This window comes from Lagopus muta, chromosome 28 (assembly GCF_023343835.1).
Source record: "Lagopus muta isolate bLagMut1 chromosome 28, bLagMut1 primary, whole genome shotgun sequence".
NCBI classification, from domain to species: Eukaryota; Metazoa; Chordata; class Aves; order Galliformes; family Phasianidae; genus Lagopus; species Lagopus muta.
Window position 1 is genome coordinate 2,934,335 of NC_064460.1, and position 15,525 is coordinate 2,949,859.

The 15,525-nt window shown below is 61.9% G+C and overlaps 1 protein-coding gene across 1 annotated transcript in view; it reads right to left on the reverse strand.

Moving 5' to 3' along the window:
• The window catches only part of LRP1 (LDL receptor related protein 1), a 58,404-nt gene that overhangs the window by 22,733 nt on the left and 20,146 nt on the right, over positions 1–15,525 (reverse strand). The window contains 29 exon segments of the mRNA XM_048928586.1: positions 575–703; positions 796–936; positions 1,119–1,268; positions 1,384–1,478; positions 1,936–2,110; positions 2,205–2,432; positions 2,507–2,638; positions 2,714–2,958; positions 3,256–3,420; positions 3,507–3,711; positions 4,132–4,329; positions 4,574–4,819; positions 4,920–5,120; positions 5,241–5,331; positions 5,333–5,424; positions 5,716–5,883; positions 7,575–7,655; positions 7,725–7,841; positions 7,963–8,088; positions 8,165–8,305; positions 8,523–8,648; positions 9,169–9,358; positions 9,484–9,706; positions 9,959–10,139; positions 10,236–10,472; positions 10,581–10,724; positions 11,368–11,557; positions 11,775–11,997; positions 12,122–12,284. Coding sequence (XP_048784543.1) covers positions 575–703; positions 796–936; positions 1,119–1,268; positions 1,384–1,478; positions 1,936–2,110; positions 2,205–2,432; positions 2,507–2,638; positions 2,714–2,958; positions 3,256–3,420; positions 3,507–3,711; positions 4,132–4,329; positions 4,574–4,819; positions 4,920–5,120; positions 5,241–5,331; positions 5,333–5,424; positions 5,716–5,883; positions 7,575–7,655; positions 7,725–7,841; positions 7,963–8,088; positions 8,165–8,305; positions 8,523–8,648; positions 9,169–9,358; positions 9,484–9,706; positions 9,959–10,139; positions 10,236–10,472; positions 10,581–10,724; positions 11,368–11,557; positions 11,775–11,997; positions 12,122–12,284 — 4,803 coding nt within the window.

The window sequence follows — 15,525 nt, forward strand, 5'->3', positions numbered from 1 at the left end:
AGAACGGCAACAGAGCCCCTCCTGGCTTCGCTCTGTGACCAGGGCTGCACCCAGAGAGGTCTGCACTGCACCCCCCGGCTCAGGGCCTCACACAGCAGCGCTGATCCCCAGAGCTCCTTATGGGGCACTGACTGCATTGTGGGTCCGGGACAGACAGACAGACAGACACAGCCAGCCCCCCCCCGGCTGCCACCTCCAGCTGAGTGCTGGCACAGAGCGCTGCATCACGGCAGGGCAGTGTTGTTATTCCATCCCTGCCCTGACCCAGATGGTGCCGTAACTCCACCAGCGCCAGCCAAAAGGACAGAACACTGCGCACACAAACAGCCTTTGAGCGGTGCTGGCACTGAGCACCATGGGGGAGGGCTCTCTTTTCTCCAAGGATGACAGTGGCAAACGAGGTAGAGCTTTGGGAGCAGCTGGGGGGACCACTCACAGCTGCAGGGCTGGGACCGCACAGCGACTTCAGCGCCTCGGGGAGCAAAGCCAACACAACACCACGCTTTCCACTGCCCCTTCCATGCAGCGCTGAGCCCCAGGGCTGCCCCACAGACATGGGCACAGCAGCACTGACCTTCACAGGACTGCTGCCCGCTCTTCAGGCTGTAGCCAGCAGTGCACATGCAGGAACGCGAGGTCTCCGAGGTGGGCAGGCACAGCTGCGAGCAGTCGCCGTTGTTCACGCTGCAGGGGTTTATCCCGGCTGGATGGGGAGGTGAAGGGTGAGGGGCGACGCAGGGTGGGCGCCCCCCCGAGGACTCCCCCCACTTCATGAAGCCCCCACCGGCCGCTCACCCTGCTGGATGCTCTCATCGTACACCTTCATGTGCATCACCAACGTGGTGCTGTTACGCAGCACCGTCACCTCCGTCCCGTCCTTCTTGTTGCAGGTCCCCATCCTCTCCGAGGCCTGGTCAGCCCACCACAGCTTGTCCCCTGCATGCAGGGTCAGGAGCATGCAGCAGCTTTCCCCATCCCCTCCTCCCCCCGCAGCAGAGCCACGGCTCCACACAGCTTTAAGGCAACGGCGTGGAGGGAAGGGGCTGTGCCCACTCTCAGGGAGCAGCAGTAGGCCAGGAGGAAGGCCAGGACCCTGCAGCCCATCCCACAGCTCTCACCCATGATGGCCAGCGCGGTCGCCTTGCTCAGCTGACTCTTCACTGCCACAATCACCTCCAAGTCGCTGCCATCCAGGTTGCATCTGTTGATGGTGCCATTGCCGGAGCTGATCCAGTACAGTTTGCTCTCAGGGTAGTCGATGGCCAGACCTGGGAATGAGGGAGCAGCGGTGTCAAAAGGATTGACATCATCGGGAGGGGAAGGCGGTGCTGGCGGAGGAGATGGGAGCCCCCAGGTTGGGGCGATGTAGGGGGACACCCATACCAACAGGGCCCTTCTGGTTGGTGAAGAGAAGCGTGCGGTTGCTGCCATCCATGTTGGCCACGCTGATGTTGTCCCCATCCGTCCAGTAGAGCTTCCTGCAGTGAGGGAATGGTGAGCTGGGAGGGGGGCTGAGCCCCCCAGAGATGGCCCACGCCTGTGTGTGTCAGCCCAGCACCCAGCACCCAGCACCCAGCCTAGAGCCCAGCACCCAAATCAGCACCCTACACCCAGTACCTACAGGTGCAGGCTGACAGCTCCATCCCTGCAAAGCTCCATGCACGCTGCTGCAGCTTTGTGCACGCACTCCTGGGACACACACGTTGGCACCCAGCTCCTCACGCACGCTCCGTGCATGCATGCACCAGAACGCAGCCTGCTCCTTCTTGCACACCCCGCAAGCACCACCTGCACCCATCTCCCCCTCTCACACCTCCCACATGCGCTGACACACGTGGTGCACAACCTGTTCCCTGCACCACACGTGTGCTGCGTCAGCTGTGCTCTCACGTGTGCCCACGGTGGCACTCTGATGCTCCCAGACCCCACACGTACCCATGGAGGGGGTGCACCACCAGGCAGTGGGGTTTATCCAACCCCTGGATCACGGCGTTCTTGAAGGAGCCATCCAGCCGCGCCACGTTGATCTGCTTCTTGTTGGTGTCGTAGCTGGTCCAGAAGAGGTTTCTGGAAACCCAATCCACAGAGAGGCCGTGAGCGTTCGGCAGGTCTGAAAAGCAACAGGGAGGGACAGAGGTCAGCTGGTTCCACGGGCCGTGCAGGAGCGACGGGCTGCCCTGCGGGCAGAGCTCCTCCGCGCCCACCCGCAGACACCACGGTCTCCACGCCGGTGCCATTGATGAAGGCTCTTTTGATGGTCTGCGTGCGCACGTCAGACCAATAGATGCGCTGCTCCACAGCGTCGTAATCCACCACGGTGACGTTGTCGATGTCAGGGACGGTGAAGGAGATGATGTAGTTGTAGTAGGGGTTGTCGATGTCCACGCCGCGGATCTCCATCTGCCGTGCGTACAGCAGGAACTTCTTGAACTCTGCGGGAAGAGGGAATTTGGTGGGACCTCAGCCCTGGGGGAGGCTGAGTGCATCCCAGTGCCCACAGCCGCACCGTAACACGTGGTGTTGTCCTTGTCCAGCTTCATGAGGTGGGGGCAGGCGCAGGACAGCGTGCGGTTGTAGTTGATGAGGCAGAGGTGGGAGCACGGCCCCTTGCCTCCATTGGCTTCGCAGGGGTTGGGCGCTGCGGAGAGGATGGGACGTCACACACACACAAGGACCCCTATCCCAGTGTGCCCCCCACCCCACCAAGGCTCACCCAGGGGCTGCCGGGAGGGGTGGTACACCTGCAGGTCGAAGGGCTGCGTGTTGGTCCTCTGCACCACTGTCACATTGTGCCCCGTCCATTTATTGGCCTTGGCCAAGGTGTTGGTGCGCCAGTCGGTCCAGTACACCTCCCCCCCATAGAGGGTGACAGCAAAGGGGTGCGAGAGGTACTCGTGGCCCCGCAGCACCTCAATGTGCCCCGTGCCATCGTACAGGGCTGAGTAGATGGCATCCGACCTGCGCCCGATAGATGGGGACAAGCGGTGAGAGCACAGAACGGGATTCAGTGCAACAGCAGCAGCCCAGGGTGTGAGCGGCCACCGCCCCGCACGGTGCTGAGCTGCATTGCACACCGCAGCCCCCAATGCAGAGAAAACCCAAAGCAAAGGCTGGAATGCGTCACAGACACCAACACCCCATACAGAGCAAAGGCTGCAAGCCAAGCAGACGAATGGCAGAACAGCACAGCAGACGTCGGGGGGGTGGGGATGGGCACCGCCCAGCGGGGGGTTGCGGGGGGGGACCCGAACCTACCTGGCGTCAATCCAGAGGATGCGCTTCTCCAGGTAGTCCACGGTGAGCCCGTTGGGCCACCCCCCAGAGCCCGTCTCCTTGTGGATGGTGCGTCGGCCCGCACCGCTCATGGAGGCGGCCTCGATACGGGGCAGGCTGGCATCCCAATCCGTCCAGAAAAGGATCCTATGGGAACAGCGGGGCAGCGCTTAGTGGGGATGCAGCAGCACCGCGCTCCCCCCGCAGTCCCAAGGAGGGTGAGCTGCTCTCACCCATAGCGGGGGTCCAGGGCGATGGCCCGCGGGTGCTCGATGTCCCCCGCCAGCAGTGTTGTGCGCATGGTGCCGTCCAGCTTGGCCACCTCGATCTGATCCAGGTTGCTCTCCACCCAGTAGATGTTGCCGGCGATCCAATCTACCGCCAGGCCCTCTGGGGTGGCCAACCCGTACTGGATCACCACCTCGAAGCTGGTCAGAGCTGTGGGGTGCAGAGCAGTGGGGCTGAGGCCAGCTGCCCCCCCCCCACCCATGCCGCCTCATCCTGAATGGGTCCCCCCGGCTCAATGGGGGCAGGCGGTGGGGATGCATCTGAGATTTACGCCCTCCTACAGCTGGCCCTGAACCCCAGCAGATGCAGCCCCACATCTGCGGTCCTTCCTGCCCCTCTGCAGCACTGCAGGCATCGGAAAGCACAACCGAGTCGGGGCCCCAGGCTTTGTGCTCCCAGATGCTGGGCTGCAACTACTATTAGGAAAGCACTGGGAACACTAATTAACTCCTACGTAACGAGCAGCTTTGGAGACCAGAAGGGGATCATCACCAGAGCTGCGGCGCTGCACCAGAGCCCTTCCTTCCCAGGGCCCTACCCTGACCCCTGCAGCACCCCGGGACTACACACCCCCATTCTCCAGCAGTTTGCCCCTGTAGATCTTGTCCTCCACCACATCAGTCCAGTACAGAGAGCTCTGGTTGAGGTGGAAGTCCAAGGCGATGGTGTTGCGCAGTCCAGGCACCAGGACGCTGTAATCGCCGCGGTGCAGATCGATACGACGGATCTCATGGCGGTTGGAGAAGATGATGAACGGTTTGAAAGGGTCTGGGGACACAGGGAGAGCTCAGAAGGGGACGGGGACACAGCAGAGGGACCGGCAGACCTCAGTGGGAGGCAGCTCTGCCTCACGTCTCCCCTGTCCCACAGCAGCCAGCAGAGTCTCGGCACAAAGCAGGAGCCCAAAGCCTCAGAGCCCTTCCATCCCCCCAGGTCCTGCTCGGTGCTGCAGGATCAACGCCACCCAGAGGAGGCAAAGCCGCGAGACCCTCACACCACCCCTGGCACCCACCGAGGCTGCGACAGCTCTCGCCATCGGGCTCCAGCATCCAGCCCTCGTAGCACGAGCATTTGACGTTGTACTTGTCCTGCTCGCACTTCTGGCTGCACTTGAGGTGCTTGGCGCAGTAGCTCTGGATCTGGCAGGTCTTGTTGTCCGCTCCCAGCTCCATGCCCAGGGGGCAGGAGCACACGATGCCCTCCCCAGGGGCCACGGTGCAGTTGTGGCTGCAGCCACCATTGTTCAGAGAGCACTGATCTGTGGGGAGGGGATGGGATGCGCAGGTCAGCAGGGATGTGCACGTCACCTCCGCCCCTGCACGCAGCCAGGTCCCCCCCGCGCCCAGCACCCAGCTCACCGCACAGCTCGCCCTCATCGGAGCCGTCCCCGCAATCGTCGGACCCATCGCAGAGCTTCTCTGGGGGGAGGCAGATGGAGGTGTTGTTGGCACAGGTGTGCGAGGGCGGTTTGCACACCAGTGACTCGCAGTTCTCCTCGTCCGAGTTGTCCTCGCAGTCGCTGTCCCCATCACAGACCCACGCTTTACTGATGCAACGCGCTGCAGGAGGGAGGAAGGAGGGATCAGACCCAGGGACGGCACTCACTGCACCCCCCACATCGAGCCCAGGGTGACCCCAGTGGGATGTGGCTCTCAAGTTCCCCTCTGCCCCACTCTCACCCGAGTCCTTGCAGCCAAATTTGACGTTGGGGTCGCAGACGTGGGTCACCCCCTCGCAGTTTTTCTCGTCGCTGGAGTCCATGCAGTCGGTTGTCACCGTCGCAGCGCCAGCGCATGGGGATGCAGAGCCCATCCAGGCGGCACTGGAACTCGTCGGTGTGGCAGCCCCCAGGTGGGCGCGTGGCTGCGGGGGGGGGGCACACAGCTCAGCGCCTGCACCCGGGGCTGGGAGGTTGGAGAGGGGCAGCAGTGGGGCCAGAGAGGATGGGAGCTACGGGGGCACCTGGAGGGAGGCAGAGGCTGCAGGATTCCCTGCATGAGGGCAGCGGAGCCCACAGGGTGAGATTGTTCCTCTGCACCCATCTCTCTGCCCGGCTGTGCCCACCTCCCCACTTCTATCACCCATCGCCCATTGCCCCCACCCCCAGAGCAGGGATTCGGGAGCAGCAATCGGCTCGGCCAGCCCTGGGCTCACCCTGATTGGTGCAGTTGGCATGAGTCTCATCGCTGTAATCCCCGCAGTCGTTGTCCCCATCACAGGTCCAATGCACGGGGATGCAGCGCCCGCTGTTGCATTTGAACTGATTGCTGGAGCAGGAGTGGCTGCAGCCTGCCTCGTCGCTGTTATCCCCGCAGTCATTGTCTGGGGGGGGAGAAAGCAGAGTAAAGGACTCAGAGAGCACCCAGAGCTGAGGAGGGCTGGGCAGAGACAGCGGGACGGAGGGGGGTTTGGGGGAGAAGTGGGAACAGCGGGGTTTGGGCAGAGCACACAGACAGACAGATGGACAGACAGACAGACGGATGGATGGACACAGGGTGGTGGCAGCCCCTCTGGTGCTGGCAAAGGGACCCCTGCAGGGGTGGCCGGGCTGCATGGAGAGCCCCACGGCTCCCACCCGTCCTCTGGTCCCCTCCCAACCCCCCAACATGCTCACCAGGCGCAGCCACAGCACCGGTAGGAAACAAAACACAGAAACTGCATAGATCAGCCATGGACCTGGGGGGGAGCTGGGGGTGGGGGAGCTGGGGGGCACCCAGCACCAGTGGAACATGGGGGGCAGCGTGGTGAGCACGGGGTGCAGCCATGGGGACACAGCATAGCCATGGGGGGATGCCAGCTGGAAGGAGCCCCAGCTGCCACCAGGTTTGATGGGGATTTGATTCTGATGATGCCGTGGCACTGGCAGAGCGCCCCGCCACCTCACCCTGCACTCGGTAACGCGGCTGCTAGGCTCGTTGGCAGCGCTGCACAGCTCTGCTCTGCTGATGTCTGCTGAGTCTCTCTGCCTCCCCTGTATGGGGATCCTCAGCATGAGGGGGGTGGGCAGAGTTGGGAGCTATGCCCTCACTTCTGCAGCACGGGAGACCCTCCCTGACCCTACAGCCTGAGCTTCCCCACAGACTGCATATGGGGAGCACTGCACCAAGCTGTGAGAGCCACTGCTGCAGCATCTGGAGAGAGCCAGCCTGAGGGGGCTGCGGCACTCCAGGTTTGGGGGCAGGATTTGGGGGTTGTGTGGGGGCCAGGGGAGGGGCCGGTGCATGTTGATCTATGCACTAACCGGTAGGTTTTGGACAGTTCTTTTCGTCAGAGCCATCCCCACAATCTTTTTCTGAAACACAGAACCAACCAAGACAGGAGGGTGGGCACAATGACAAACACAACGCCACGGCACACGCACAGAGAGCAGCACAAGGATGGACACACCGACAGGGACACACAGACACACTGAGCCGAGGGAGGGGAGGTCAGAAGCAGTGGATGTGTTGCGGCCGGGGGGGTCCTGCTGTCAGTGCAGTCCCCTGCCCTTGGCTGCACCTGGGTGGGGGGACAGGAAACGCACAGCCCCTCAGCGGAGCAGCTCCAGGGGGGGCTGACCCAGGGAGGCTGGGGGGCTCCAGGGAGCAGCTTTCACCCCACAGCTCTCTGCTCATCCCCTGCGCACACCAAGCGCGCTCTGCAGCTCAGCGCACGCCTCACCTGCTCTGAAGCCACTAATTAACCCTAACAATGCAGAGCTGGTAGGAAGAGGAAATGAACCTGTGGGGAAGGAAGGCGGCCTGGGGGCAAACCCTTCTCCCCAGCCCTGACCACAGAGCTGAGCCCTCCGCTGCCTTCCCAGAGTTTTGGCACCTTGCAAGCAGCGCTGAAATGCGCACTGCCAGGCTGCTCCTGCAGCCCCATGCAGCCAAGGCAATGCGGGTCTCAGCGCTTGCAGCTCAGCCAACACCTCCTCCCTGCACTGCGCTGGTGCTCAGCAGGAGTGCCCTGCAGACAGATGCGAGCTCCAAGTCTGATCTCATCATCCCTGCTTGCCCCTTCCAGCCCCTTACCGTTGTCGCAGCGCCAGTTGATGTTTATGCAGCGGCCGTTGTTGCACGTGAACTGTGTCAGGGGGAAGCAGGTGGGGTAGGCTGCGGAGGAGGGAGAGGCACCGTCAGCACAGCCACAGTCCTCCCCCATCCCGAGGGACCCCCACTCACCGCACGATGCCGATTCGTCCGAGCGGTCCCCGCAGTCATCATCCAGGTCACACGTCCAAGAGATGGGGATGCAGCGCCCGCTGGCGCAGGAGAACTGGTTGGGGGAGCAGGTCCGGGCTGGGCAGGTCAGACAGACAGACAGATAGAGCACCATCAGCCAGCAGCACCCAGGGAGAGGAGCCCCCCAGGCACCAAACCTCCCCCAGGCCCCAAAGCTCCCCCCCACGGAGCTCCTCACCCGAGCAGGTGGAGTTGGACTCGTCCTCGTTGTTCCCGCAGTCGTTATCACCATCGCACAGCCAGCGGTTGGGGATGCAGCGGTTGTTCTTGCACTTGAAGCGGTCCGAGGGACAGGTGTGCTGGTCTGTGGAGGGGGGACACGCTCAGGACCGGCCCATTCCCCCCCAGACCTCCAATCTCACCACAGAGGGGTTACGCACGGCACAGCTCGGGTGCCTCATCGCTGTTGTCCAGGCAGTCGTTGTCCCCGTCGCATTTCCAGCGCTCCTGGATGCAGCGGTTGTTCTTGCAGGCGAACTCTCCGGGCTGGCACTGAGGAGGGGGGATGTAGGAGGGGTTGGCTGCAAAGGAAAAGCAGAGGGGAGGGGAATGGCTGTAACCAGGAGGTGTGGGGACAGCAGTGGGGACAGCAGCGAGGACCACCTGTGTCCCAGTGCCCACACGGCCGCCCCACAGCTTCCAGACACGCCGCAGCCGTGAGCACAGCAGGGCAGGACGCAGCACCTCGGCATGGAGATGCAGACCCCCACACCCCCCCATCCCCCAGGGAAGTCGTACCCTCACAGGTGACAGAATCTGCTCCCAGGATCTGATCCTCAGCGCAGGCGCACTGCCGGCCCCGCGGCGTGGCCAAGCAAAGGCTGCTGCAGCCACCGTTGTTGACTCGGCATTTGTTGGAGCCCACTGTGGGGACAGAGAGGGGCAGCAGAAAGGGGTTCAGCACTCAGATGGTTGCTAGCTCAGCTCCCCAGGATCCCCAGCGGGCCCCATGGCTGGAACACGACTGCAGAACCCAATTCACCAGCAATGGGGTTCTCCCAGGGGATGTGGATGCCCCGTCCCTGGAGGTGTTCGAGGCCAGATTGGATGGGGCCCTGGGCAGCCTGGTCTGGTATTAAACGGGGAGGTTGGTGGCCCTGCACACAGCAGGGGGGATGGAGCTTCGTGATCCTCGAGGCCCCTTCCAACCCGAGCCGTTCTGTGATTCTGCAATTCAGGCGCTGAACCAGCCAGTAAGACCAGGAGGGAGAGGGAGAAAGGAGGGAAGGAGGGAAGGATGTGGGAAGGATGTGGGATGGAAAGCTGAGTGTCCAGGGTATAACCAAGTGCGGGCAGCTCTTCAGCAGGGCCCTGCCTCCCAGCCTGCCCCTCCTCCAGACCCCCGGTCCCCCACCCCAGGCCTCGGGTCCCTGCAGCCGCTCGCCTTGCTGCTGCTGAGCGTCGTACATCCGGATCTCGAAGATGGGCGGGCGCTCGTTGCGCAGCAGGCTGACAGCCTTGGAGCTCTGGTCCAGGCGGTAGATGCTGCCGCTGCGGTACTCGGTCCAGAAGAGGAAGCTGCTGTAGTGGCACAGCCCGAAGGCGTGGTTCAGCTCCGGGCCCTCGTAGACGATCTGCAGATGTGGAAGGAGAGGACTGCTACCAGATGCACCGTGGGGCAGCGCCATGGGGCGGAACGAGGGGGGGCAGAGGCAAGCCAGCCCCGAGGCCATCAGGGAAGCCAAGGGCACCAAACTACCTTGCGCTCGGTGCCATTGAGGTAAACCATCTCAATGCGATCATAAAAAGCATCCACCCAGTAGAGGATCTTGGCTGGGATGTCCAGGCTGAGCCCGTTGGGCCACAGGACGGTTTTGGAGGTGATGAAGACGTTGCGGTTGGAGCCGTCCATCCAGGCCCGCTCGATTTTGCCCCTCTTGCTGTCCTTTGGGTCCTCCTCCCAGTCTGTCCAATACATCCACCTGCAACCAATGCTGCCATCACACACAGACCCACCCCACGCAAACAGCACCTCAAAATCCCAAATGCATCCCATGCACAGCCCACACACACCGCATACCCATCCCACACACCCCATACACACCCCATACCCATCCCACACACACCATACACACCCCATACCCATCCCACACACCCCATACGCACCCCATACCCATCCCACGCACACCCCACACACAGCTGTGAGGACCCCCCAGGCCCTGCCCTGCGCCCACCCATTCAGAGGATCCACCACGATGGCTCGTGGATGCGTCATCTTCCCCTCGATCAGCGTCTTGCGTGTCTGAGCCGCCTTCTCCAGCCGTGCCACGCTGATGGTCTTTTTGGGGCCGTCGTCGGTCCAGTACAGGTTGTTCCCCATCCAATCCACGGCGATCCCTTCCACGTTGTGGATTCCTACGGGGAAAAGCAGCATTAGGAAGCAGCGTGAGGATGAGGAGCAGTGCTGGCCCTGCGGTGCTCGCGGCACCATCTGTCCCCGCAGCAGCACACCGTCCTTCAGGATGGTCTCCCTCTCCGTGCCATCAATCTTCTGCCTCCCGATCAGGTAGCTGGTGGTGTCAGCAAAATAGATGAAGCCGGTCTCAGCGTGGAAATCCAGAGCGCGTGGGTTCATCAGGTTCTCAATGGGGATCATGTGCTCGTCCGGCACTTTGGCCCCCATGTCCATCCCACGGATGATGCCGGGACGCCCTTTGCCGTACACCAGGAACAGCTCGTGCTCGGGCTCTGCGGGGACAACGGGGCAGCTCCAGCACCGGATGGGAATTTGGGCTGAGTGTGAGGGGGGAAAGGAGGGCTGCGTGCCCCCTGGAGTAGCACAGGCGCAGCACTCACTTTTGCAGGACTTCCCATCGCTGCCCAGGCTGAACCCGGAGCGGCAGCGGCACGTGCGGCTCTTATGGCTGTTCCCCAGAAGGCAGATATCAGAGCAGCCCCCTGGTTTGCCAAACTGGTCGGGTTCACAGGCATGGCTCCTCACTGCAGTGGCGGAGAGCAGAGAGGGGCTCAGCACAGAACACCGTGCAGCCCCACGTGCCCGGCCCTGAGCCCCCAGAGCGCACAGAAATCCCTTGATTACTTTTACGCTCTGGAAAATGCCAGGCGGGCTGCTTGCACTAAGAGGATTTTCAGTGTGTAAATTGATTAACTGCAAGAATGGGGCTGGAGGTGGAGCAGCATTGGTGGGGGGGGGGCAAAGCACACAGCATCACTGCTGGGACCTGCTGGTGCTCACAGCCCCATCGTGGGGATGGGCAGCCACGAATGTTCCACAGTGCTGCCCCTGCTCTCAGTTCCCTTTGCTCTCCAGGGCATTCATCACCCAGCCTGGGATGGCTGCTGCTTCCATCCCTGCTGCTCCCATCTCCTCTCCTTCCTTCCTTCCACTTCCTCTCCTTCCACCTCTGCTGCTCACATCACACACCAATGACACACAGAGCCCACAGAGGTGCCAGCTGCCCAGGAGCCGTACCCAGCAATACCCCCAACCCCGAGCTGCCCACTGCCTCCCATCCCTCACCCCACACACTGTGCCACTACCAAAGGACCTCATCATCCCATCCCATCCCATCCCATCCCAACCCATCCCATCCCATCCCATCCCATCCCATCCCATCCCCACCTGTGGGCTGCCGCCGCTGGTGGTAGATGTGCAGCGCTCCGCCTTTATCCACGCGTGTCACCACCTGGTACTCCGTGCTGTTGAAGCGGTTGACGCGGATGACGCTCGTCTTCTGCTGAGCGTTGGCGTTGTCCGAGTTGGTGGCATAGAGGTAGTTCTCAAAGACTGTCAGGCCGTAGAGGTGCTCGATCTGAAGGCACAGAGAGCGGTCAGCACACGGAGCCCAGCCTTGGGGTACTGCTGTGCGCTGCAAGGCAGGAGACGGGGGTCCCAGCATGTGCCATGGGGCAGGACATGGGGGCCTCAGCGTGTGCCGTGAGGCAGGAGATGGGGGTCTTGCTCTGCACCACGGGGAGGAGATGGGGGCCCTGCTGTGCACCACGGAACAAGAGATGCGTCCCGCTCACCAGGATGCCCTGGATGATGGTGTGCCGGTTCTTGCCCTCGTAATCCACCACCTCGATGTAGTCCAGGTAGGCGTCAGCCCAGTACACCAGGCGGCTCACCAGGTCCAGGGTGATGCCGTGTGGGAACACGATCTTACTGTCCACCAGCTTGGTGCGGTTCTGCCCGTCCATATCGCAGCGCTCCACTTTGGGGATCTGCCCATAGTCCGTGAAGAACACTTTGCTGCCAGGGAGAAAGAGACGGCGCTCAGCGCATGCACTGCACAGCCTCCCTGAACGCCTGCAGCGGACAGATGTGAGCTGCTCCCCACTGGACCCCCCTCTCCCGGCCCCATAGCCATGCTCACCCCATGGCCGGGTCCAGTGCGATCCCTTTGGGGTTGTAGAGCTCCAGGTCCAGCAGGGTGACGCAGGTGAGGCCATTTTTGTTGCAGACAAAGATCCGGTCGTCGATGTCATCCACAAAGTAGAAGTTGCCTGTCAGCCAATCGATGGCCATCTGCTCCACGTCTGTATGGGGGGGAAGGGATGGAAATCGGGGGGGGTTGTAGGGCAGGAGCTGCCCCATAGATGGGGACACACAGCACAGCACACAGAACCACACAGAGATGGAAGCAAAGAACCACAGAAGTGATTTAAATCATACGGACCCCCCAGCCCCACTCTGCCGTGAATGGGGACACCCACAGCTTGGTCTGTCCAGGCTGACCCCACAGCAGCCCATCCCACAGAGTTCTCCTTACATCCTCACATCCCATCCAAATCTCCCATTTCAGTTTGGGGCGATTTCCCCTCTCCCTGTCATGCAGACCCCAATGAAGGCTCCGTCCCCTTCCTCCCTACGGCCCCAGTTGGGGTCCTTGGAGCTGCACTGCCCAAACTGAGCACTGTGCTCGTAGGGAGGGCTCTGCAGGTGGGGATGGCTGTGTAGGGTGAGCAGCATGGGGCTGGGGTACAGCAAGGTGCAGTATGGGGTGTAGCAATGGGGTTCAGGTGCAGCACTGAGGTTGGAATGCAGCAATGGGGTTGGGGTGCATCATGAGATTAGGGGGCAGCACAGGGTCAGGGTGCAGCAATGGGGTTGGGGTGCAGCAGTGGAATTGGGGTACATCATGGGATTGGGATGCAGGAGCGGGGTTGGGGTACAGCAGTGGGGTCAGAGCGCAGCAGTGGGGTTGAGGTGCAACAGTGGGGTTGGCGTACAGCTTGGGGTCAACATGCAGCACTGCACTGGAATGGAGCAAAGAAGGCTGCGGGGTGACCTCAGTGCAGCCTGCAGTGCCCAAAGGGAGCCTACAAACAGGAGGGGGGTCAACTCTTGGAAAGGGAGATGACAGCAGGACAAGGGAAATGGTGTGAAGTTGAGGGAGGGCAGATGGAGGTTGGATGTCAGGGAAGTGCTGTGCTGTGAGGGGCTGAACAGCTGCCCAGAGAGGCTGCGATGCCCCGTCCATCCCTGGAGGTGTTGGAGGCTGGGTTGGATGGGACCCTGGGCTGCTGTGAAACGTGGAGGTTGGTGGCCCTGCGTGTGGCGGGGGGTTGGAGCTCCGTGATCCTTGAGCTCCCTTCCAACTCTGGCCATTCTGTGATTGTGTGAATGCAGCACAGGGTTGGGGTGCAACAAGGGGTGCAGCAGTGGGGCAGGGGTGCAGCACAGGACTGGAGTGCAGCAGGGTCGGGGTGCAGCAGTGGGGGCTGAGCCCCACCCCCAGCCCCATGGAGCAGTGTGGAACGGCAGCAGCTGAAGCGCAGCGCAGCACTGCCCAGCACCTCCATAGAGAGGAGCACTGCACCAAAGCAACACCAAACTTTCCCCCACACTTCAGCAGTTGGCGGCAGCGCAGTGCTGACTCACAGTCATAGGACAGAGTGCAGGATATGGGGGGGGGGGGGCACATTGAGGGTGCTCTGGGGCCGTGAGCCCCCCCAGCAGCTGCAGGCACAGCTGGGCAATGCTCAGCCGCTGCCTGCAATGGGGGCTGTGCTGCCAGGGGGCTGGGGGGGTCGGACCCCCGCCCAATGCTGGGGGTGACACACGCTGCTGCTCCTCACTCAGGCTGTATTTTTGCAGCTGGAAAGCATTACGCTCCTCAAAGGCTTTTGTTTTTCACATCCCCATCCCACCCCCTCTGCTGCAGGAATCAGTTCACAAGACCATTATTATTATTAATTATTATTACTATTATTATTTTCCATCTTTTCTCGGGGCTTTGGCTCCACCCAGATCTCCCCTCACTTTCTGCACACACTCACTCAGCAGACGGACCCCCCATTATAACCCGCAGCCCCTACTGCACCAAACCCCCATCCATGGGCCCCCCCATATCCCCATCCCCATCCCCATGGGGTGTATGCAGGGGGGGTGCAGCCCATGGGGGGGTCCCCCCCTTCCCTCCTTGCTCAATCCGCTCTGGGTGTTGCAAAGCATTGCAACACTGCGCACGGCCACATTTCCTCAGCTCCATTTATTTGCTCATGTCTGGAAAAGGACTTGGGGGGGGAGATGGAGGAAAGGGGGGGTGAACTTTAAAGGCTGTTCCTGGAAGAACTGCGCTGCTCAGAGCTGCAGTGCAGCACTATGGGGGCCGGGGGAGGCCAGACCTGCACCAGGAGCACACAACCCCCCCCCCCCCCCCCAAATCTGACCCACACAGACGCCGCCGCCGCAGAGATTTTGGGGAACCGTTTTTGCTGAGGCAGCATAGAACTGCCCCCCCCCCTCCCCCCAGTGTGAATCAGTCGCTCTGCAAATGCATCCATGGCAGCAGGAAGGAAACGCAACCTCAGCTCTGACTCAAACATTGCAACACCGCTCCGGGATGGATGCAATGGAGATCATCACCTCAAACTCCCCAGCACTGCAGGGACCCGAATCTCAGCTGCCAGAAGGGAGCACACGCCAGGAGCAGGAACATCCCAGACCCTCCCCAACACCCCCCACCGCAGAGCCCATCTGAAAGCCCCCCCAACTCCCACCCCGCAGTGACCCACGAGCTCCCAGCTCTGCGCTGCTCCGTGTGCAGATGGAGGAGCAAAGCTCAGTTCCGTTGCTGCTCTTTGGAGGGGGCAGTGGGGAGCCCTAGAAAAGCCGCAGTACTTTTCAGTTCAGAAACGTCCCCAAAGAGGAGCGGAGGATGGTAAGGGATGCCCTCCCTGGGGCTCCATGTTGGGTCCCCTCCTTTCTTAACACCAGAGTGATTTGTTCCATACATTCACATCATCCCATAACCTGAAGGAATTTCTGCCTCATCCCTCCTCACCCATCCGCCGCCCTGCGGAGCACAAAGCGCCCTCTGTGACAGCAAAGGGATCCATGGAGAAACGTTGCTCCTGGGGACCCATTTTCCTTCACTGAGGTGTGCTAAAGGGACGGGGCACAGCCACAAAGCCACCCTGAAGGGCTGCAGTGGGGACAGTGGGATTATGGGGTGGGACGGCACTGCGCTGTGTGTGTGCACCCCAAACCCCCATAGGGCACATGGAACACCTGGGGGCTGCTGCCCACCCCTCTGCCCACAGTGGGGTGAATGGGGATGGGCTGAGATGAAGGAAGGGTAATTGAGGGGCTTCTAATTAACTGCTCAGGACTTAATGAGGCCGTTTCGTGGGCAGAGCTGCTCCTGGCTGTGACAGGGTGCACCCCCAGGCCACCATGGGATGCTGCAGGAACCCAAAGGGGTCCCAGGATGGACTGATGGACGTACAGACGGATGCGTGGTGCCACCTCTATGTGCTCCACAGGATCCCCAAT